The sequence below is a fragment of the Coregonus clupeaformis genome, chromosome 10 (assembly GCF_020615455.1).
Source record: "Coregonus clupeaformis isolate EN_2021a chromosome 10, ASM2061545v1, whole genome shotgun sequence".
NCBI classification, from domain to species: Eukaryota; Metazoa; Chordata; class Actinopteri; order Salmoniformes; family Salmonidae; genus Coregonus; species Coregonus clupeaformis.
In genome coordinates this window covers 41,969,374-41,993,902 of record NC_059201.1, presented here as the reverse complement: position 1 = coordinate 41,993,902, position 24,529 = coordinate 41,969,374, and the positions used below count along the sequence as shown (strand labels likewise).

At 43.1% G+C, this 24,529-nt stretch overlaps 1 protein-coding gene across 1 annotated transcript in view; it reads right to left on the bottom strand.

Annotated features, from left to right (window-relative positions):
• dnai1.2 (dynein, axonemal, intermediate chain 1, paralog 2) overlaps window positions 1-24,324 on the bottom strand; it is a 36,578-nt gene extending 12,254 nt beyond the window's left edge. Inside the window, exons 1-18 of the mRNA XM_041887952.2 lie at window positions 24,142-24,324; window positions 23,510-23,575; window positions 19,188-19,283; window positions 18,890-18,970; window positions 18,580-18,706; window positions 18,420-18,466; window positions 18,097-18,252; window positions 17,914-17,973; window positions 17,667-17,792; window positions 17,431-17,515; window positions 17,211-17,328; window positions 16,985-17,028; window positions 16,672-16,919; window positions 16,432-16,521; window positions 15,883-15,970; window positions 15,711-15,790; window positions 11,668-11,816; window positions 1,993-2,092 (exon numbers count right to left, since the gene is read on the bottom strand). Coding sequence (XP_041743886.1) covers window positions 1,993-2,092; window positions 11,668-11,816; window positions 15,711-15,790; window positions 15,883-15,970; window positions 16,432-16,521; window positions 16,672-16,919; window positions 16,985-17,028; window positions 17,211-17,328; window positions 17,431-17,515; window positions 17,667-17,792; window positions 17,914-17,973; window positions 18,097-18,252; window positions 18,420-18,466; window positions 18,580-18,706; window positions 18,890-18,970; window positions 19,188-19,283; window positions 23,510-23,575; window positions 24,142-24,183 — 1,803 coding nt within the window. The 5' untranslated portion in view covers window positions 24,184-24,324. The remainder of the gene's footprint in view (window positions 1-1,992; window positions 2,093-11,667; window positions 11,817-15,710; window positions 15,791-15,882; window positions 15,971-16,431; window positions 16,522-16,671; window positions 16,920-16,984; window positions 17,029-17,210; window positions 17,329-17,430; window positions 17,516-17,666; window positions 17,793-17,913; window positions 17,974-18,096; window positions 18,253-18,419; window positions 18,467-18,579; window positions 18,707-18,889; window positions 18,971-19,187; window positions 19,284-23,509; window positions 23,576-24,141) is intronic.
• Window positions 24,325-24,529: the final 205 nt, after the last annotated feature.

Below are 24,529 nucleotides of genomic sequence, written 5' to 3'. Positions count from 1 at the left end.
AGATACTTTTGTACCTGTTTCCTCCAGCATCTTCACAAGGTCCTTTGCTGTTGTTCTGGGATTGATTTGCACTTTTCGCACCAAAGTACGTTCATTTCTAGGAGACAGAACGCGTCTCCTTCCTGAGTGGTATGACGGCTGCGTGGTCCCATGGTGTTTATACTTGCGTACTTTTGTTTGTACAGATGAACGTGGTACCTTCAGGCATTTGAAAATTGCTCCCAAGGATGAACCGGACTTGTGGAGGTCTACAATTCTTTTTCTGAAGTCTTGGCTGATTTCTTTTGATTTTCCCATGATGTCAAGCAAAGAGGCACTGAGTTTGAAGGTAGGCCTTGAAATACATCCACAGGTACACCTCCAATTGACTCAAATGATGTAAATGAACCTATCAGAAGCTTCTAAAGCCATGACATCATTTTCTGGAATTTTCCAAGCTGTTTAAAGGCACAGTCAACTTAGTGTATGTAAACTTCTGACCCACTGGAATTGTGATACAATGAATTATAAGTGAAATAATCTGTCTGTAAACAATTGTTGGAAAAATTACTTAGGACATCTACTTTGTGTATGACACAACAGACTTGCCAAAACTATAGTTTGTTAACAAGACATTTGTGGAGTGGTTGAAAAATGAGTTTTAATGACTGTATGTAGGCTATTGCATCCTTTTGACTGTCTTTATCAGTGAACCATATCATTCCCTGTCTGTGGGGGACTGGGGAGGCCCAAAGCCCTGGAGTGCAGGACTCAGTTTTCAGCCATATCAAACACCATGCACGCTGCAGAGTTTTCCAGTCTGTCTGTTTGCAGACAAAGTGACAGAGCAGATGGTTCATAGCGCTTCGTCACATTGTTCATCAGCACTCATTTCCTTAATTTCACATGACATAACAGGCAAAAGAGAGAGAGACAGACAGACAGACAGACAGACAGACAGACAGACAGAGACAGACAGACAGACAGACAGACAGAGAGAGAGACACAGACAGACAGACAGACAGACAGACAGAGAGAGACAGAGAGAGAGACAGAGAGAGAGACAGAGAGAGAGACAGAGAGACAGAGAGACAGACAGAGAGAGAGAGACAGAGAGACAGGAGAATGTGATGAATTCCCAGGCAGGCCAGACAGACGACAGCCTCCACAGCTACTCCTGCATCAACCGACCGGCCAAACCACTGAAGACCAATCACATCAGTAGACAGACAACAGCTGGCTGGCACGCTAACAACAGACACTGAGATAAACAGAACAAAATACTTGGAGAGTGCTGTAGTACAAATGACTCTGGGACGGACTCCATCAAACCTGCATTGGCAATGCTTATTGATTTATTTATTTTTGATGCAGACCACGTCTTCAGTAGGGGATACCCTTATAATATAAGTTGTTTTTTACCTCTTAGCCATATGAGAGTCATTGTTTTAAACATATTTTCTGAATAGACACAGACAGACTGTCACGATCGTCATAATGAGTGGACCAAGGCGCAGCGTGATATGCGTACATCTTTTTTAATGAGTACTTAAACAATGATTACAAAATAACAAAACGATACGTGAAGTCCTCGGTCATAAACAAACCTACACGGAACAAGATCCCACAAAACACAAGTGCACAACAGGCTGCCTAAGTATGGTTCCCAATCAGAGACAACAAGCAACAGCTGATTCTCGTTGCCTCTGATTGAGAACCACCCCGGCCAACATAGAACCACATAACCTAGAACAGAACATAGAAAACGAAACATAGACACTACACAAAGAAACTAACACCCTGGCTCAACATACAAGAGTCCCCAGAGCCAGGGCGTGACACAGACAGTAATGTCCATTCACCGTTTGCTGCTCCTCAAAAAAGTTATTTAAGCTTGTGCTAGTTAAATTTAAATAAAGTTTTGACTACAATGGCCTTTATGGAGTTTCATAAAAACAACTTTTGGAGTGAGAGGACATGCCTTGGTCTCTCTGCCTCTAACTGGTTACATACCTTGCCATCAGTGGTGACTGCAGCGAAGACAGTGGAGGAGTAAGGAGACCATGCAACATCTCCCACAGAGGCGTTCAGGTCAAAGGTGAACATTGGGGTCCTGCAGAGACATGGACAGGGACACTGAAGTATAAGGACTCTGTAATGGATACAAATACTAATACTATAAAGTCAAGATTAAGCTATTTACCTTAAAGATAGTAGAAAAACAAGACATCATAGACCTTCTCTAAACTCTTGTAAGAGCAGGTCACAGTACTTGTTCATCATAAGTGCAAGTAAAAAGTTAGAGAGTAAAGAGTAAAAAGGACGAAGACAGACATTACTCTTCCCAAGAGAGGACTTGAAAATTAAAATCAATAGCGCCTCTTCACGCTACATAGACTCCATTGGGTCGAGCCGATGAGTAAATGCAACCTGCGCCCTCCTCTTATCCCACCAAAAATATAATTTCCTCCCTGTCAGTGTATTATAATGCATGTTATTTCCTCCTGTGAGTTCTTAAGGGTCTAGAGAGATGAGGCAGAGCGGGGAATGGGATCCAGGATGATAAGTTAGAAAGTGTGTGAACAGCAGTATCTCATCAAAGGTGCTGGCATAGAAAAGGAAAGAATGGAATATAAAACGGAAGGAGACCTGCACAATGACTGTTATTGCTCCCAATAGTGAGACTGCTTTGTGAACTGTAGGAAGAATACAATGGTTTTAAATGTTTGTCCTCAGTCTTTTGAGGTGCAGGCAGGCAGTCAGGCAGACAAGTAGAGCTAAAGGCATGAGAAAAATAGAACCTGGTCAATGCCATATCTTTGGAGTGATTCCTCATTAAATGAAGACACACTCATACTCATGAGTAGGGCTGTTGCGGTGACCGTATTACTGCCACACCGGCGGTCACGAGTCATAAAGGCAGTCAAATTCCACATGACCGTTCAGTCACGGTAATTAAGCTTCTCCAAGCTCTGATGCTGCTGATGGTCATTAGTAGCCTACCAAACTTGCTAACTGCCTGGTACTCAGCACTCTATTGTCCCTCTAATCACTCTGACGTCAATGCAAATGTAATCGAAAATCTAATCAAACACTTAATGAGAGCCCATGAGCTCATGTTGCGCAACATTTCTATAGGATATGCAATTGCGTGAGAAAACAGAGTGATGGCCTCTACTAAAAAGAGGAGGATCCCATCAGCTTTCAATAGACTAGGCCTGCTATATTTATTTCTCAACTTTCCTAAAATTAAGCACATTGTTTATCTTTACAACAGGAGTATAGCCTACCTGGCTGGCATGAAAATGAACCACAGGAAAAGCGTCCTCCATTCGCTATTTAAGTGCATAGATGACATGTATTTTTTCCAGCTGCCCCGTTTCAAGACAGGTGCATGCTAATGGTCCATTCTAAATCAAAACAAATTTCATACATATATTATTTAGTATATGTAAAGACAAGATTAAATCAAGAATAGTCTGATGGGTGACAATATTAGTCTATAACATGTGAATTATATATTATCATTTGTGAATGATGCCCAGCATAAGAACTGCCTTTTTCTTCTCGACTTTTTCGAATCATAGTCGCACACCTCATGTAGCCTAGCCCATAGGCCTATATGTTTTGATAAGGTTTCTATCACAACTAGTGGCCAAATAACTTCTTAAAATTAAGCACATGAATCCACTTTACAAGGGGTTTAGAACCTAACTGGCATACATAAGCAGCGCGTGAGTTTCAAGTTTGGGGAAGATAATTTTCACCATAAAAATGCACCTTTATAATAAAAGCATTATATGCATAATCGCATTTGCGGTCACTTTTGATAATGGTGTTTTCCCGCTAATGGAACATTTGCGCTTATAGCCTACTGCCATGTGCGCATTGCTGTGCTTATGTGAAGAAATAGCCCAATAGTTTATCAACATTTTAAGCTAAATGTTCTGATCTGTTGCGGCAGCCACATTGTGTAAAAAAAAATATTTTGATGCTAGTGGTTGTATTAATTTGGGATCTATCGCATCCCACAACTGTCCCAGACTATGTTTGGAATATTGATTTCTCGCACAGAATAGAATAGGTCGACTTTTGTACTATGGGGGATAGTAGATTGACATAGGCTAGTGCTTTTGCTGTTCGTTAGGCCTCATCTTGTTGGCTGACGAAAAGTAAATGTGGACAGTTCTTCCAATATCTTCAATATGCACCTCGGAATTGGATAAGGACGCGCACAGTTGCATCCCCGATGTGTCTGTCTTCACTTGTAGCCTGTGAGAAAGACCCGATCACGTGACAGAGAACCATGTGAGTGAGAGGCGCTTCGGATTGCACAGCACTCAGGGAGAAGGGCACAACGCAGCACTCTAGGCCCCAAAAGGCATGGATAATAAACAGCTACTTGCTGTTTATTATCTACGCATAGTCACTTTACCCCTACCTACATATACAGTACATACTGTACTCCCTCAATTACCTCGACTAACCTGTACCCCCGCACACTGACTCGGTACCGGTACCCCCTGTATATAGACTCATGATTGTTATTTTATTGTGTTACTTTTTTCTTACTTTAGTTATTTATTTATATATATATTTTTTTAAGTTAATATTTTTAATTTATTCTGCATGTCACGATCGTCTAAGGAGGAGGACCAATGCGCAGCGTTGAAGGTGAACATATTTATATTTATTAGAGTATGATCACACGATCAAAACAACAGACGAAAACGTGATGTCTCTGGTTACATAAACAAACCAAATAAGAACAAGAAACCACAAATAATGCATGTCTAATGGCTACCTAAGTATGACTCCCAATCAGAGACAACGAGCTACAGCCGTCTCTGATTGGGAGCCACCCTGGCCAACATAGAATTACTACAACTAGAACATAAACAAATGAAAACTCACACCCTGGCTCAACATACTAGAGTCCCCAGAGCCAGGGCGTGACAGTACCCCCCCCTAAAGGCGCGGACTCCGACCGCGCCAACCAAATACAACAGGGGAGGGACCGGGTGGGCACTCCGCCTCGGCGGCGGATCCGGCTCCGGACATGACCCCCACTCCTTCTCTAACCCCCCAAAGTACCCCTGGTCCGGTCTGGCCCTGCTGACCAGAGCTGAACTGAACACTGGTGGAGCGGATTGCTCTAGCTCCGGCGTGACGACGCACACCACTGGCTTGGTGTGGGGAGCAGGAGCGGACCGAGCCGGGCTGACGAAACGCACCACTGACTTGGTGCGGGGAGCAGGAGCGGGCCGGACCGGGCTGACGAAGCGCACCACTGACTTGGTGCGGGGAGCTTGGATGGGCCGGACTGGGCTGGCGACGCGCACCACAGACTTGGTGCGGAGAGCAGGAACGGGCCGGACAGGGCTGACGAAACGCACCACAGACTTGGTGCGGGGAGCAGGAATGGGCCGGGCCGAGCTCGCGATGCGCACCGTAGACTTGGTGCGAGTGGCAGGAACAGGCCGGACCGTACTGGGAACACACACCACTGGCCCTACGTGGGGATCAGGAACAGGCCGGACCGGACTGGCAACACACGCCAGTACCTCTCGCCGTGCCTCTACATCTTCCACCCCCTCTTCGACCAGTGGCCCCCGTAACCTGGCGGCCTCCTCTGGCAACCCGCTGGGCCGCTCTATCGCGGCCTCCTGCTGGTCCGACGTCGTGAGCCCCCCCCCTAAAATTTTTCTGGGAGTCTCTCTTCCCCGTGGGCCAGGCCTCGATAATTCTCGCCCAACTCTCGCTCTTCTGCTTCCAATCTCCGCCTTTCAGCTCCTCATTCGGCTTGACCCAGTCGAAGCTCTTCCTCCACTGTTGCCAAGTCCACCCACTCTGCTCCTCACTAGGCTGCTTGGTCCAGTTCTGGTGGTTTCTTCTGTCACGATCGTCTAAGGAGGAGGACCAATGCGCAGCGTTGAAGGTGAACATATTTATATTTATTAGAGTATGATCACACGATCAAAACAACAGACGAAAACGTGATGTCTCTGGTTACATAAACAAACCAAATAAGAACAAGAAACCACAAATAATTCATGTCTAACGGCTACCTAAGTATGACTCCCAATCAGAGACAACGAGCTACAGCCGTCTCTGATTGGGAGCCACCCTGGCCAACATAGAATTACTACAACTAGAACATAAACAAATGAAAACTCACACCCTGGCTCAACATACTAGAGTCCCCAGAGCCAGGGCGTGACACTGCATTGTTGGTTAAGGGCTTGTAAGTAAGCATTTCACAGTAAGGTCTACACCTGTTGTATTCGGCGCATGTGACAAATCAAATTTGATTTGATTTGTTAAACATAGGCTATAGCATTTACTGTACACTGATATATGGGCTAGGTGTACTGTAAATTGCAGTCTGGACATGCCAAACGTAGTCATTAAGCTAGATTAAAATCACTAGGCTATTGATAAGGCCTAAAAAGACAGTGTATAATTCTAATCAAATTTATATAAAAACAAAACAACAACTTGTTTTAAAATAGTTTATGTCTAAATACAGTTACAGGCACCATAATTGCTCCCTGTGGGTGTATAATACAGACAAGGCAACTTATACTATGGAGGGTTTTACGCACATCCCAAACTTTTCACAGGAGCTGGATAAAGATCCAATATAAAGAGAAAGGGGGAATGTCCACTCACAGTTACACTGCTCGCAAATGTAATGTTTTATAAACATAATGGAACCATCTTACAGATCATATTTGCACATCTCCAAAAATAGCAGATGAAATTGCATTCGAGCCATGTACGTTCTTACCATAAACCCATGGATGGTGAATCTTTCTAATAAGTTAGGTTTTTAATCAAATTCCATGAAAAACTACCAACAACAATATTTCTAAATAGGATTGGGTCAGAAGCATGATGTCATAAATCGCTTTTCTCATTCCATGGCACTGTGTGCACACGTAGGCCTAAATGTCTTTACGTTTAACTTTCGCACAACTATACAAAATACTAGGCTCAATTGTATTGTTGCCTACGTGGGAGACTGATTCTCCAAAAATAAATGGCCCACTGATATGGCATTATAGGAGGACTGAATAGTTTGGAGGAGCGTAACTATGTAACTAATCGGATGAGGGGCGCTCTTTGAAAATGGGGATGGATTCCCTACTTGAACAAGTGAAATGAAGGTATGTGAATTATAAATAATGAAAAAGCATGAGGGCAAAAACCTCCAAAATATTCCAAAGCACTCTCAGTAGACCATTTAAAAGCCCTTTATTCATAGGCTAATTTTGGCTAATGGCCAGGATACAAAGACACACCTACGCGATGCTGCTAAACCATCCTTGATTAAGGGGAGGGTAGGCTATGCTTGGTTCTTAATCAAATTAAGCGAAATGGGGGAAAACAATCGTTTTTTTATGTTTCTAAATACGAGATTAATCTGCACAAACGGCACATCTCTCCTTCCATGGGCACTGCGCGTCATGGCTGGCTAGGCTGCGCTTCCGCTCTCAAAATCCATGCGTGACCGTTAAGATCTGCTTTTGTGAGTCTTATTTTGATAAGCTACAGGACTGTTTTGCTAGCACAGACTGGAATATGTTCCGGGATTCTTCCGATGGCATTGAGGAGTACACCACATCAGTCACTGGCTTCATCAATAAGTGCATCGATGAAGTCGTCCCCACTGTGACCGCACGTACATACCCCAACCAGAAGCCATGGATTACAGCAACATCCGCACTGAGCTAAAGGGTAGAGCTGCCTCGCTTCGAGGCAAGCAACACTGAAGCATGCATGAGAGCATCAGCTGTTCCGGACGACTGTGTGATCACGCTCTCCGTAGCCGATGTGAGTAAGACCTTTAAACAGGTCAACATTCACAAGGCTGCAGGGCCAGACGGATTACCAGGACATGTACTCCGAGCATGCGCTGACCAACTGGCAAGTGTCTTCACTGACATTTTCAACCTGTCCCTGACTGAGTCTGTAATACCAACATGTTTCAAGCAGACCACCATAGTCCTTGTGCCCAAGAACACTAAGGTAACCTGCCTAAATGACTACCGACCCGTAGCATTCACGTATGTAGCCATGAAGTGCTTTGAAAGGCTCACATCAACACCATTATCCTAGAAACCCTAGACCCAATCCAATTTGCATACCACTCCAACAGATCCACAGATGATGCAATCTCTGTTGCACTCCACACTGCCCTTTCCCACCTGGACAAAAGGAACACCTACGTGAGAATGCTATTCATTGACTACAACTGAGCGTTCAACACCATAGTGCCCTCAAAGCTCATCACTAAGCGAAGGACCCTGGGACTAAACACATCCCTCTGCAACTGGATCCTGGACTTCCTGACGGGCTGCCCCCAGTTGGTAAGGGTAGGTAACAACACTTCTGCCACGCTGATCCTCAACACAGAGGGTGCATGCTCAGCCCCCTCCTGTACTCCCTGTTCACCCATGACTGCATGGCCAGGCATGACTCCTACACCATCATTAAGTTTGCCGACGACACAACAGTGGTAGGCCTGATCACCGACAACGATGAGACAGCCTATAGGGAGGAGGTCAGAGACCTGGCTGTGTGGTGCCAGGATAACAACCTCTCCCTCAACGTGATCAAGACAAAGGAGATGATTGTGGACTACAGGAAAAAGAGGACCGAGCACGCCCCCATTTTCATCGACGGGGCTGTAGTGGAGCATGTTGAGAGCTTAAAGTTCCTTGGTGTCCACCAACAAACTATCATGGTCCAAACAAACCAAGACAGTCATGAAGAGGGCACGACAAAGCCTATTCCCCCTCAGGAGACTGAAGAGGGGTCCTCAGATCCTCAAAAATGTCTACAGCTGCACCATCGAGAGCATCCTCTGTGGTCCTCTGTAGCTCAGCTGGTAGAGCACGGCGCTTGTAACGCAAAGGTAGTGGGTTCGATCCCCGGGACCACCCATACACAAAAATTTATGCACACATGACTGTAAGTCGCTTTGGATAAAAGCGTCTGCTAAATGGCATATTATTATATTATATATTATCCTGACTGGTTGCATCACCGCCTGGTATGGCAACGGCTCGGCCTCCAGAGGGTAGTGTGTACGGCCCAGTACATCACTGGGGCCAAGCTTCCTGCCATCCAGGACCTCTATTCCAGGCGGTGTCAGAGGAAGGCCAAAAAAATTGTCAAAGACTCCAGCCACCCTAGTCAAGCGCACGGCAAGCGGTACCGGAGCGCCAAGTCTAGGTCCAAAAGGCTTCTTAACAGCTTCTACCTCCAAGCCATAAGACTCCTGAACAGCTAATCAAATCGCTACCCGGACTATTTGCATTGCCCCCCCACACTCCCCCACCCCCTCTTTTACGCTGCTGCTACTCTCTGTTTATTATCTCTGCATAGTCACTTTAATTCTACCTACATATACAGTGGGGAGAACAAGTATTTGATACACTGCCGATTTTGCAGGTTTTCCTACTTACAAAGCATGTAGAGGTCTGTAATTTTTATCATAGGTACACTTCAACTGTGAGAGACATAATCTAAAACAAAAATCCAGAAAATCACATTGTATGATTTTTAAGTAATTAATTTGCATTTTATTGCATGACATAAGTATTTGATACATCAGAAAAGCAGAACTTAATATTTGGTACAGAAACCTTTGTTTGCAATTACAGAGATCATGTGTTTCCTGTAGGTCTTGACCAGGTTTGCACACACTGCAGCAGGGATTTTGGCCCACTCCTCCATACAGACCTTCTCCAGATCCTTCAGGTTTCGGGGCTGTCGCTGGGCAATACGGACTTTCAGCTCCCTCCAAAGATTTTCTATTGGGTTCAGCTCTATTGACTGGCTAGGCCACTCAAGGACCTTGAGATGCTTCTTACGGAGCCACTCCTTAGTTGCCCTGGCTGTGTGTTTCGGGTCGTTGTCATGCTGGAAGACCCAGCCACGACCCATCTTCAATGCTCTTACTGAGGGAAGGAGCTTGTTGGCCAAGATCTCGCAATACATGGCCCCATCCATCCTCCCCTCAATACGGTGCAGTCGTCCTGTCACCTTTGCAGAAAAGCATCCCCAAAGAATGATGTTTCCACCTCCATGCTTCACGGTTGGGATGGTGTTCTTGGGGTTGTACTCATCCTTCTTCTTCCTCCAAACACGGCGAGTGGAGTTTAGACCAAAAAGCTTTATTTTTGTCTCATCAGACCACATTACCTTCTCCCATTCCTCCTCTGGATCATCCAGATGGTCATTGGCAAACTTCAGACGGGCCTGGACATGCGCTGGCTTGAGCAGGGGGACCTTGCATGCGCTGCAGGATTTTAATCCATGACGCCGTAGTGTGTTACTAATGGTTTTCTTTGAGACTGTGGTCCCAGCTCTCTTCTGGTCATTGACCAGGTCCTGCCATGTAGTTCTGGGCTGATCCCTCACCTTCCTCAGGATCATTGATGCCCCACGAGGTGAGATCTTGCATGGAGCCCCAGACCGAGGATAATTGACCGTCATCTTGAACTTCTTCCATTTTCTAATAATTGCGCCAACAGTTGTTGCCTTCTCACCAAGCTGCTTGCCTATTGTCCTGTAGCCCATCCCAGCCTTGTGCAGGTCTACAATTTTGTCCCTGATGTCCTTACACAGCTCTCTGGTCTTAGTCATTGTGGAGAGGTTGGAGTCTGTTTGATTGAGTGTGTGGACAGGTGTCTTTTATACAGGTAACGAGTTCAAACAGGTGCAGTTAATACATGTAATGAGTGGAGAACAGGAGGTTTTCTTAAAGAAAAACTAACAGGTATGTGAGAGCCGGAATTCTTACTGGTTGGTAGGTGATCAAATACTTATGTCATGCAATAAAATGCAAATGAATTACTTAAAAATCATACAATGTGATTTTCTGGACTTTTGTTTTAGATTCCGTCTCTCACAGTTGAAGTGTACCTATGATAAAAATTACAGACCTCTACATGCTTTGTAAGTAGGAAAACCTGCAAAATCGGCAGTGTATCAAATACTTGTTCTCCCCACTGTACATATTATCTCAATTACCTCGACTAACCTGTGCCCCCGCACATTGACTCTGTACCGGTACCCCCTGTATATAGCCTCGCTACTGTTATTTTACTGCTGCTCTTTAATTATATTTTATTTTTAGTTCTCAATTTTTTACTTAACACTTATTTTTCTTAAAACTGCATTGTTGGTTAAGGGCTTGTAAGTAAGCATTTCACTGTAAGGTCTACACTTGTTGTATTCGGCGCATGTGACAAATAACATTTTATTTGATTTTAAATGTTTACTTTTGCGCTTGTTTTTAAGGACACACCTAAAATATGATCACCCCTCCCACCTCAGTGCAATCGAGCTGATGTTAGACAGGTAAACTGCCGAACCTGACGTTGGAGCTGGAAAATGGCAGTACGCCAGTTTTTACATGACAAAATTGGAAACTAACGTGAGTTTGACACTTGCGCCTTCTTAGAGGCAGCCGAAAATAGAGCCCCAGGGTTCAAATGGATGTTTTTGTGGTGCCATTTTAAAACCAGAATTATAGCCTGGCATAGATTTGGAACAGCGAGACATTTTTGAATTTAGCTACTTCTCTAAACTAAGCTGGCCAATGTGAAAATAAATATCAGAGACAGCATAGTTTGATTCGGGTGGGCACAATAGTATGATGGTGAGTAGACTTACCTGATGGTGTGGTCCCAGATCTTGACGGTCCAATCAGAACTGCAGGATATAAAGACCTTTGTGTGGAAGTGGTTCCACTTAACTGCGTCCACTGCCATGTTGTGGGCATTGTAAGTCTCCAGGAACTGGCTGGAGTAGGCCTTGGAGCACTGGAAATGACACAGCAATAATATGGAGTCAGACCTCACATTCACCACTCCAGATAGACAATATACTGTAGCTGTGAACCAAACTTCCGCTCTACTATTATTGCAAGCTACATCATTTGCATGGTGACAGAATGATAGGAGTGAAAGCAGTGAGAAAGTCTCAGAGTTAAATTAAAGGGATAAATCAATATAAAGCCCTGGCCTAAAATGGCATGTCCCACTGGGCAAAACAGGTTGAATAAACATTGTTTCCACGTCATTTCAACAAAAAAAATCATTTGAATCAACGTGGAAAATAGATTGGTTTTGCAAAAAGTAATCAACGTAAGGGAATTTCATTTATTTTTCACTCAACCTTTAACCTAAATCCAATGTCATGGTGACATTTTTCTGTTGATTTCACGCTGAATTCACATTAGTTGACAACTCAACCAAATATAAATAAAAATAGACGTTGAACTGACATCTGCGCCCAGTGGGGTTGCTCTGTAAGGGGATAGGTAGTGAATAAGTCACAGCAGAGCTATTACATTTGTCCCAGGAGCTCCCGGGGGTGGCTGTTTTCCAACAAGAGGTGACAGATAGGAACTGATATCACACGCATAGTTGTGTGGGGGTGTGTGTGTGTGTATGTGAAAAAACTCTAATCTGTCTTTAGTTATCAAAACTCTCGACTCTTAAATTTAACAAAACAGTAGGCTTATCGCCTATCTTATTGTTACTACTGGAGAGCATCGGCCAAATCCCCGGTGAGAGCGCATATTCACTTTCTTTATCGTTCGTTGTGTGAGTCAGTGCCACTGGAAAGTAATTTTAGGATAATATAATTTCCTCATCCAGGCTAGATGGATGTCATATTGTACAATATGCGTCTCACCTTTTCATAGGCCTAGATTAGATGGTTGCATTCAAGACGAGGTCGTTTTTATTGTTGTCAGTGTCAGCAGAGGAGGCTACCCTGTCATTTTTGTTAAAGATTAGGATTCTGCTAATACGTCTGGAGTCATGTTAAGTGTCGTAAAAAAAATTCTAAAATTGACAAAAACAATTCGGATCCTCCCCCCAAAACATAGTCTAGCTAGGCATGACCTCTGAATGTGTGCAAAGGAGAAGAAAAGCATTGTTGAGAACCATTTTTTTTTTCAAATAGTGAGTGGCGCAGCGGTCTAAGGCACTGCATCTCAGTGCTAGAGGCGTCACTACAGACCCTGGTTCGATTCCAGGCAGTATCACAATCCGGCCGTGATTGGGAGTCCCATAGGGCGGCGCACAATTGGCCCAGCATCGTCCGGGTTTGGCCGGGGTAGGCCGTCAGAGTAAATAAGAATTTGTTCTTAATCGACTTGCCTAGTTAAATAAAGGTTAATAAATAATAATAATAATCCTAATTGATGACTATTCAATCTTCTCATCACATTAGGAATAGTAGGCTATTTTACATTAGTCTGCGAATGTGATGATAGATGCATGCTTTATCATAAAGGTGATTTTCTTTGGGTGAAAAGATAGCTTCCCCAAACTTGAAACTCACGCGCCGCCTATGATCTTTTCTCTCAAATGTATCCTGATTTAGAGCCTGAAGAACATCTTTTATTTTTTTTTTTTTTTTTTTTTTGGGGGGGGGGGGGAATGGATCAGCTTAATATTGCAGATAGATTGTATCTTCTATCAATGTAATTGTCTGCATCACTTCCAATCTCCCATGTGTTTTTAATTTTTTATATTTATACTCCCCTTTATTACTTTTCAACCCCACCATCCTTTCCCTACTTGGAGTAAATTAGTGAACAACAATGCCCAGGCCTCTACTTCCGGTCTATACTTACTATCTACACCTTATGGACAGAGTTAATTTTACAATAATTCTATTATATATATATATATATATTTTTGTTTATTTTTTTATTTATTTTTTGCTCCTGAACTTCTACTCTCAACCTCTCCGATCATTTTCATGGTGTCCATCCGGGAAGAACATCTTAGCATCTTCTACAACAGTGGTTCCCAAACTGTAAATGTAGGTCGTTTTTTGTTTTTCTCCATAGATTTTGTTGTAATGTTTGAGTCACTCAAATATCACATGAATACACATTAGACATGGCAAAATGTATAGAATTGCAGGAAATAGTTTGGGAACCCCTGTTGTACAATATAAAAGGCCTTCATTACAACCCATTTAAATGTAATGTACAGAGTTTTCAAAAACCCTTCATGTAGGCATATTAAACACTAAACACTGTAGGTTTATTGGGACTTAGGGCCTCCCGAGTGGCACAGCGGTCTAAGGCACAGCCGGCCGTGATCGGGAGACCCATGAGGCGGCACAGAATTGGCCCAGCGTTGTCCGGGTTAGGGGAGGGTTTGGCCGGCTGGGATTTTCTTGTCCCATGGCGCTCTAGCGACTCCTTGTGGCGGGCCGGGCACCGGCACGCTGACTTCGGTCACCAGCTGGACAGTTTTTCCTCTGACACATTGGTGCGGCTGGCTTCCGGGTTAAGCGAGCAGTCTGTCAAGAAGCAGTGCGACTTGGCAGTGTCGTGTTTCGTGGTACGCATGGCTCTCGACCTTCGCCTCTCCCGAGTCCGTAGGGTCAAGACTGTAACTACCAATTGGATATCACGAAATTGGGGCGAAAAAGTGGTAAAAGTACAACAACAACAAAAAATACAGGTTTATTGTGACTTAGACCAGAGTGCACGTGTGTAATGAAACTATCTCCAACCCGATGTTGCAACAACGAGACACTAATGAGCTTGCAAGGTCTGGAGAATCAGAATGGGCCTTTGACGACACACTGCTACAGCTAGGTCGCAATCAGCCAAAACCCTTCATTAGCATGTTCGCTTACCGAACCATAACATTACAGTGAGCTAGCTAGCTAACACAGTGGGCTAAGGCTCATAATTAGCATAGCCTTTAGAGAGAGTAGACTGAGCTGCCAGTCACTTGAGACTCTGTGCGGCTGTGGCAGTTCTGTAAGGGGCTTCTAAAAGGCGTTTGTCTGTGTGTGTGAGATTGTGTCAATCTGTCTCAAAGCTGTAGCTGAGAGCAATGGAACTTTATTGAATCCTTCATCTCATCTAGATTGAGGGAAAAAAAAATCCCCTGTAGAACTCTGCTTCAGTGTGTGTGTGTGTGTGTGTGTGTGTGTGTGATCAGAACCTCACAGTAGTGTGTCTCTCTGCAACACTGCTGGATAGACACTTGGGGGAGAAGGCCAAATGAGGATGGACGCCAGCCAAAAACTACAGCTGTCTGCTGTTAATGAGCAAATCTGGGAGAGGTTTGGAGGCTCTGCCCTCATTTTGGCTCTCATTAAACGCTTAGCATCGTGTGAGAGGGCCTCCCAGAGCACCAGCCTAGACAGCCTATCCTGGACTAACAAGCCTAGCATAGACTGACAAATCTCTGACTACATACACAACTGCAGTAAAAAACCAAACCAAAAACAATCACAGTGACTACTCCTTTTCTTTAATTTAGCACTCGAAAAAGCCCTCCCTCTAAGCCCCCGAAAAACCACAAAACAAGTTGTAGGGCTGCACCATTGAGAGCGGAGATAGAGGCTTCAGAGTGGTGCTTTACAGCCCGCTGGGAAGAGGCTGTGCCGAGCCCAAAGCCTAGTGCTAATGAGATACTTCCTCACTCTCTGAGAGACAAGGAGAAGGCATTGCTTCTGTGGCCCAGCAGGATATCACACACCACACTACAAACACAACAGAACAAGACTCCATTTGATTCCTCAGAGGAGCAACTAGGAGACGGTCAGGACACCCAAGACAATTCATATCTCATTAAGTTACAGTAAAATAACTAAACGTTTTGGAGTAGCTGAATACAGCAATAGTCAGTGGGGGATACATGACTGGGGACCATGTTTGAATGTCTGCTCACCTTGTGAATCTTGCCCTCCTCCGTGCCAACCAGGAAGAGGTACTCAATCTGTTTGTGGAAGTCGAAGGATGTTCCACAAGCTGCGGGACGACAAACATTGTCAAATATTTCAATTATCCTAACAGGTATCAAACGGTGTTGAAGTGATGCGTCAGTTGATGACAGGTCTTACCCATGATGGGAAGTTGCACGCCTTCTGGTCCTTCTGACACAGCTCCCTCCAATGACAGCTTGATGATGTCTGTGAAGACCAGCTCATTCTGCAACCATTCAAACCCACATCAAAACTTCTGTGAGAACAAAATGATACACAAAAATACACTTACGCACAATATGAGATGGAACTCTGTTCCATCTCATATTGCTCAAGTGAACAGCAAACCTGGTTTAAAAAAACAGATAAAGCAACAGCTCACGGCACAACGCCTCTCCCCTATTTGACCTAGATAGTTTGTGTGTATGTATTGATATGTAGGCTACGTGTGCCTTTTGTAATGTTTTTAAAATATACGTTGCTCTGTCCTTGAGCTGTTGTCCATTCATGTTCTGTATTATGTCATGTTTCATGTTTTGTGTGGACCCCAGGAAGAGTAGCTGCTGCTTTTGCAACATCTAATGGGGATCCTAATAAAATACAAAATAAAATATTCACAAATACTCACAAGCAGACGTGCATATATTAACACACATACTGAGGAAAGTGAATGTATTTCTCGAGCACCTTGACAAGAGTCCATGACACCACACGGCCATCAGACGACACAGAGAAGAAGTTGTGATTGTTGTCCATGTCGTCCTTCTGCCACTTCACCTGAAAAGGAAATGCCACAAACATAGCATGTTAACACAAAAAACTATAAATCCGAGATTTGCAGACATACAGACAGACAAACAAAGTCTTAGACCATCATGTGACAGTGAGTCTTATCCAAATACAGAACATGCACAAACTAACACACACCTGCCACACGGGGTCGGTGTGCTTGCCAGACTTGGCGGTGCTCTTATAGATGGGCTGCAGGCTCTCTTCCTTGAGGTTGTAGACGGCCACGCAGCCGTCGTAGAAGCCCACGGCCACCAGGTAGGGCAGGTGCTTGTGGATGTCCAGGCACAGGATGCCCGACGGCGTGGGGTAGATATACTCAGGGAAGGTGGAGTTCTTCAGAGAGTAGAAAACCAGCATGCCCCGCCCCTGCTTGGTGAAGTCGTCTGGCGGGAAGAGCGGGGTCAACATTTTAAAAAGGGTACTGGTTTGGTAAACCTTGCATACTTACATGATCCAAGGCCCACGGCAAACAAATCTTTGTAGCTTTCATTCCTGTGGAGCAACAGAGAGACTATAATTATTCAATGCAGTTTCCCAAAAATATTACGAAGATTTCAGGTTTTCCCAGTGGTCCAACTACTGTCTATAAGCCACACATCTATCAAAACTGTTTCAGTGACTGTAAAGCCGCATTGTTGTTGTTGTTGTTGTTGTTGTAATGTGAGAAGACTGACCAGCAGAGGGCGGTGACAGACAGCCTCTTGGCTTTGTCGTACTGAAACTTCCAGAGGGGGAGAAGGGTGCCCTCCTGCTCCCGGTACTCATCAGAAGCATCCTCAAAGTACTTAAAATCTAAAAGAGGGAAGTGACATCTCATATCATGTCACCATGCAGAGACTATCAGGAGGTTTTGTATCAAGGTAAAATAACATGGCACACACAGGAAGGACCTACCTTGTGCAATGTCGTCAAACGTGTTTTGGTTCACCATCCGCTCGATGATCTTGGCCACCTTGGCCACTTTGGTGATGTCATCACTCTGAGGGGGAAACAGGGGGAAAGCTTTCAGTTCTCTACATTCAATGGGATCAACAATGTCTGTGTGTTGTTGAACGAGAGCCCGATTTTTCTAAGTGTTATCTCCAATTGAATGGCTTGGGGTCATAGTTTATTATTGACTTGAGGTTTACCTGTGTCTCCACCAGCATCATCTTCTTCTTGCCCTTGTCGTCGTCCTTCTTGGGGACCGCTTTCGCCTTCTCCTTGTTCTTCTCCTGCTTCTGCAGCACCTCCAAATACACGTCATAGATCTCCCACTGCAGGAGGAGGAGATGAGGTTACCCTGTTGTATCACTAGCCTTCATAACATTCATGTTTAGGAGCAGCAAACAATGAGAATCATCAATGGCATCAAACTCAAAATGATGTATTTCTCACCTGATTGGCAGTAGCTGAGAAGTTTGCACGAGGAGGGGGCTCTGTCTGACATCCCCTTTCCTGAGAAGGAGTTCAGGGAATTTGTGTCTTGACAATCTTCGGAAGACAGATTTGCCCTTCTACAGTATTATAGGCAATTTATACTTCTTGCAACATAGTCTGCCTTGGCCCTAGCCTACCTACCCTGAGTGGGTTGTTGAGGGTCTGGGAGGCCCTCTCACTGAAGTTGAACTGGTTGGTGATTTTCTGCTCCTTTTTTCCAGCCTTGGACTCCACGCTGTCAGCTCTCTCCTCTCCCCCGCCCTCCTCCGCGTCCCCTGCATCCTCCTCACCTGCAGCCTGAGACAGAAGAAAGAACCAGAGAACTCTTTTCACTATCTTGTCTCTGGATCTTGTGTGGGTTTTGGCATGCATTGATATTAAGTCACTCAAGAGTCACTCAAATTACTGAATGTAGGCTATTTCACAAACGTTTTGGTATGTTAATAAATTAGGTGGTTTCCTACCGGAGTCTCAGGTTTTTCAGCTACAGTGGTCTCAACTGTGGCCTTTTCTGGAATAATAATCAACATCTCATGTTACCATCAAAGTTATTTCAAACGTTTGCTCTTGTAAAAGGCAGTATATTTGATTCCCACAAAAATTCCAGAAGCCCTGGCTATCTACCCTCAGGGAGGCCCTGTTTAGCCCTCTGTCTGCGTGCCTCATCTGAGTCCTGGTGCAACAGGTTACCCTCCAGCACAAAGTGGACAGCCAGCTGATCCACACTGCTGATTGGCTTGTAAGAACGTTCCTGAGAGAAGACAATGATACATATGTATTTGCATTGGATAATGCTTTTGTATTTCCATCATACAAGGTATCTTGAAAATATTGTTTGTTTACATTAATATCCATTACATGATGGACCCAAGAAGGAAGGGAGAAGTTGTTAATAAAGTCATGGATTAGACTGGAGGTTACTGTAATACTTTACCTTGAAGCTGTATCGGACAATATTCTGAGGGGCATGTGGGTTGTTTGCAGTCAGGATCCTGGTGAATTCCTCTTTTAACTCCTGGTTAAGTGAAAAAATATACAGTACATCAAACAACTTCTAAACATTGCAAAAAACTGGTCTTAAGAGTCTTATAAATAAGAAGTTACTTATACAGTATCAATGGTCAGAACTGAGCCCCCTCCTCTGTGTATCCTTTATGACTCAATGACAGTCTGTCTCTGTTTGGTGCCATGTCAGGATTCCAGACACCACAGTCAGGCTACAGTAAACTCACAGCCTCAGTGAGATCCAGCTGGTCAGGTGGCTTGATCAGAGTCTTCCCTTGCATCCACTCATCTCCTTCACCCGTCTCTGTTCCATCCTCCTCATCCTGACCAAACAACATGACCAAATGGACATAAGCAACATATTTGTCTGACTAGAAAAGTTGACATAGGCTATATTGCTTGCCTAATGCTAACGATGTGGTCATGTGGATACAGGGCTCTGAATTAACTTTTTCATTGGTAGCACTGATGCTTTAGTAATGAGTGTCTTTGATCTACTAGAGTAGCTATCCAGCCCCTTTCCTTTCTTTCACTGCCATCTAAAACCATACTGGCCAAGTTATGGCTCGACATGGTTGTTTCTTATCAAACAAATAGTGAGCAGCCCGCAATAAGGCTAGTTTATAACGTTTAAAACATTATAAATGGTTTATTATTATAAAATGTGATCCGCGAATCCTCGATAGAAAGAAAAATTGTAGCTTCAGTAAATGAGTCATAACTTTCAATAGGTTTGGGCAAGAGAGGAGCAATTTACTACATCGTAAAGGTACAACCATGGTCACAAAGCGGAACAGACTTACCCGTGGTCATGGTTCTCACAGGTGAAGTGCAAAGGGAAAGGTGCATTATGTGAGGAGCACATGTATTTATCATGTTTTAAAGGTTATGAACAGTCAAAATAATGTTTTTCAAAAAATGTGATGATATTTGAAGGAAACCAGATGAAAGTATGATGACCAAAGTATGAAAAATGACTGTTGCTTCTTCATTGATAAAGTTTGATCATAAAGTTACTGGTCCCCTACCCCATGTCAAACACTTGGATTCATTATTAAGGGGACAAGGTGACATCATCTTAACTCTCATTTTAATACACCAATGGTAACATGATATTCTCTTACTAATTTAAATATGTACCACCTTGTAACCAACATCAGATAAGGCGTGTTTGCAGAGGGGCGTGGTTTATACAGTGCCTTCGAAAAGTATTCAGATCCCTTTACTTTTTCCACATTGTGTTACGTTACAGCTTTATTCTAAAATTGATTTTTAAAAATAAAAAAATCTCAGCAATCAATAGACAATACCCCATAATGACAAAGCTAAAACAGTTTATTTTTATGTTTTTTTTTTTTTTTACAGAAATACCTTATTTGCATACAGTTGAAGTCGGAAGTTTACATACACCTTAGCCAAATACATTTAAACTCAGTTTTTCACAATTCCTGACATTTAATCCTAGTAAAAATTCCCTGTCTTAGGTCAGTTAGGATCACCACTTTATTTTAAGAATGTGAAATGTCAGAATAATAGTAGAGAGAATGATTTATTTCAGCTTTTATTTCTTTCATCACATTCCCAGTGGGTCAGAAGTTTACATACACTCAATTAGTATTTGGTAGCATCGCCTTTAAAATAGTTTAACTTGGGTCAAACGTTTCGGGTAGCCTTCCACAAGCTTCCCATAATAAGTTGGGTGAATTTTGGCCCATTCCTCCTGACAGAGCTGGTGTAACTGAGTCAGGTTTGTAGGTCTCCTTGCTCGCACACGCTTTTTCAGTTCTGCCCACACATTTTCTGTAGGATTGAGGTCAGGGATTTGTGATGGCCACTCCAATACCTTGACTTTGTTGTCCTTAAGCCATTTTGCCACAACTTTGGAAGTATGCTTGGGGTCATTGTCCATTTGGAAGACCCATTTGCGACCAAGCTTTAACTTCCTGACTGATGACTTGAGATGTTGCTTCAATATATCCATATAATTTTCCTTCCTCATGATGCCATCTATTTTGTGAAGTGCACCAGTCCCTCCTGCAGCAAAGAACACCCACAGCATGATGCTGCCACCCCCGTGCTTCACGGTTGGGATGGTGTTCTTTGGCTTGCAAGACCCCCCTTTTTCCTCCAAACATAACGATGGTCATTATGGCCAAACAGTTATATTTTTGTTTCATCTGACCAGAGGACATTTCTCCAAAAAGTACGATCTTTGTCCCCATGTGCAGTTGCAAACCGTAGTCTGGCTTTTTTATGGTGGTTTTGGAGCAGTGGCTTCTTCCTTGCTGAGCGGCCTTTCAGGTTATGTCGATATAGGACTCTTTTTACTGTGGATACAGATACTTTTGTACCTGTTTCCTCCAGCATCTTCACAAGGTCCTTTGCTGTTGTTCTGGGATTGATTTGCACTTTTCAACCAAAGTACGTTCATCTGTAGGAGACAGAACGCGTCTCCTTCCTGAGCGGTATGAAGGCTGCGTGGTCCCATGGTGTTTATACTTGCGTACTATTGTTTGTACAGATGAACGTGGTACCTTCAGGCGTTTGGAAATTGCTCCCAAGGATGAACCAGACTTGTGGAGGTCTACAATTTTTTTTCTGAGGTCTTGGCTGATTTCTTTTGATTTTCCCATGATGTCAAGCAAAGAGGCACTGAGTTTGAAGGTAGGCCTTGAAATACATCCAAAGGTACACCTCCAATTGACTGTGTAAAGGGTCTGAATACTTATGTAAATGTGATATTTCTGTTTTTTATTTAAAAACCTATTTTTGCTTTGTCATTATGGGGTATTGTGTGTAGATTGAGGGGGAAAAAACGATTTAATCAATTTTAGAATAAGGCTGTAATGTAACAAAATGTGGAAAAGGTCAAGGGGTCTGAATACTTTCCGAATGCATTGTATAGCGAGATAGCTACTGTACTGGTGCCAAAAATTGACTGTAGGCAAATATGTCAGCAAATATAATTACAAGTTTACACTATTCATCTATGGCAAAGATACTTATATGTTTCCCTTTTCATCTGTGTCTAGCGTTAGCTAGTTACTGGCTAGCTAGGTCTTCAGCCAGCATGGAACAAAAGGGGGGAAGGTTCGTTCAAAACTCAGACGCAGTTGTCAAGTCAACACATCCATCAGTGCTGCTGTGAACCGCATCATAAAATAAATGCCAAACGGGAGATGTATAAAAAAATTAATAAATGATGTCATGATGCAATTTCAATGTTGTTTGAGTTGCTTTGTGTATCACCAAATTTGCTTGAGATGATTTTACTACAACACTGCTCACTGCATCCAAGTTGCTTGACATAGGTGTTTCAAACAGCTGTCAGTCAAGGCGAGCTCATGAATATAAGATCCCTGCCCATTCAGCCTGTATTTTCAAGCTTCCTGGTAGTTAGCGATGACAGAAAAATAATGACTGTTCAGGACCTTTAACAGATTACAGAATAGAGACATGAAGTTGTGTTATATATACAGTGAGCGCCAAAAGTATTGGGACAGTGACACATTTTTTGTTGTTTTGGCTCTGTACTCCAGCACTTTGGATTTAAAATGACGCAATTACTATGAGGTTAAAGTGCAGACTGTCAGCTTTAATTTGAGGGTATTTATCCGTAATCATGGTAGCATCCACATGAATGTAGAAGTGTTTGGAAACATATTCTATCCTTATTTACAATAAAAATGACTCCAAAATGATGTAATCATTGCGTGCTAGGAATATGGGACCAAATGCTAAACTTTTGACTACTTTAATGCACATATAAGTGAATTTGTCCCTACACTTTTGGTCCCCTAAAATAGGGGGACTATGTACAAAAAGTGCTGTAATTTCTAAATGGTTCACCCGATATAGATTAAAATACCCTCAAATTAAAGCTGACAGTCTGCACTTTAACCTCACAATCATTGTATCATTCCAAAGTGCTGGAGTACAGAGCCAAAACAACAACAAAAAATGCATTGTCTCAATACTTTTGGAGCTCACTGTATTTCAAACTAGCCTCCTATGGTTTCAGGGACCAATCAAAATGGGAATACAACAGAAAACATGACGGGATTGGTAGAAAAATCTGACCAATAAGAGTCGATTTTGAAATATAATAGTATTATTTTAATTTTTGTGAGTGTAGTGTTAGATAGTAGGGTATTTTTTTTATTTTTTCAAACAAAGTATACGGGAGTTGTACTCCAGTCTAGTAGGTGACGGTAATGAAACATTTATTGGATGCCAACCGCCGTTAAACCTCATCGAAATAGAAAACTGTAGGCCTAGACTCTGAAACTACGTTGGTTTTTACCGAAGTGGGTTAATCTTAAAGAACCCCTGTTAACAACTTCGACTGTCCTCCAGAGATGCTGGATTTCCTTTTCACTTTTACAGGTGAGGTGAAATGATACAATATATCAACTTTGCCCAACGCTCAAATATGATACAAATTTAACAAGTTCGAAGCACACCAGATGTAAGAAGAACTTGACCTGCTCCCAATGGCACAAATAGAATTTAGTCATTCAATTTGTGTATGGTTATAATAGCCACCTACCTTTTTCTTGCTGGCAGCTTTTGCAGCCTTTGCTGCAGGAGCCTTCTGGGACTGAGCATTTGACCCCTATACAAAACAGACATATTTCATAACTTTGTTTCATGCACCACTAGGGCTGCATCTCAATAGTCTACAGTCAGTCAGTGGCTTCATCTGCTTGTCTTATCTTCTTTATCTGCAATATTCTGAAAATAACACAGAATAGACCATAGCAACCAGGCATTTGCCCCTCTTAGGGTTCTCCCCAAAGAACGTAAGACGGCTGCTGCGCCACCTTGTGGACTGGTTGTGCCACTCTTAAAAAAAAAAGTTATTTGTTATAATTTAAGGCACATTTCTGTTCTTGATTGCAGAAAATGGCAGTTACAGGTGTTCAAAAACGCAAAAAAAAAGTCGCCCTATCACCTGTTTACTAGTAGTTCCTTCACCTCAATGCAGATAAGGAGAGGGAACAAAAAAATGGAAGCCACTGTAAACTGTTGAGATGCAGACAATAATCTGCAAACCAGTCAATTATTGCTACTTGAGAGCAACGTTGTTAGAATACAGTCACGCATGCAGAATGGCGAATTTATTAGCTAAAACATTAGCTAACGTTAGCTAATGTTAGCGTTAGAAAACGTTAACGTTACCTGCTTGGATTTCACAGTTCCTGTCTTGTGAGCTACAGGCATTGTGTCCAAGAGATAACAACCTATTGATAAGAAATGCCTTCTTACTGTATTGATAACGAACACTACACAACTATTTTTTAAATAGGGAGATGAAAAGTTTTCAAGCTGCAACTCCCCACTCCAGCTGCAAGTGTTTATCAGTTGCCGTGCCAACGAACCTGTCGGGTCTGGAGCTTGTTGAGCACGAGCGCCTCCAGCTGTCCTTTGCATGTCAATGCAATGTTGTGATAGTGAAATTCCAAATGCAGCCTAGATTTTGTAGTTAGGTTTTACAGGACAGAGGGCAATTTTCAAACCTTTTGCATGCACTTAAACAGTACAATTGACTGAATTATCCATCAAAATA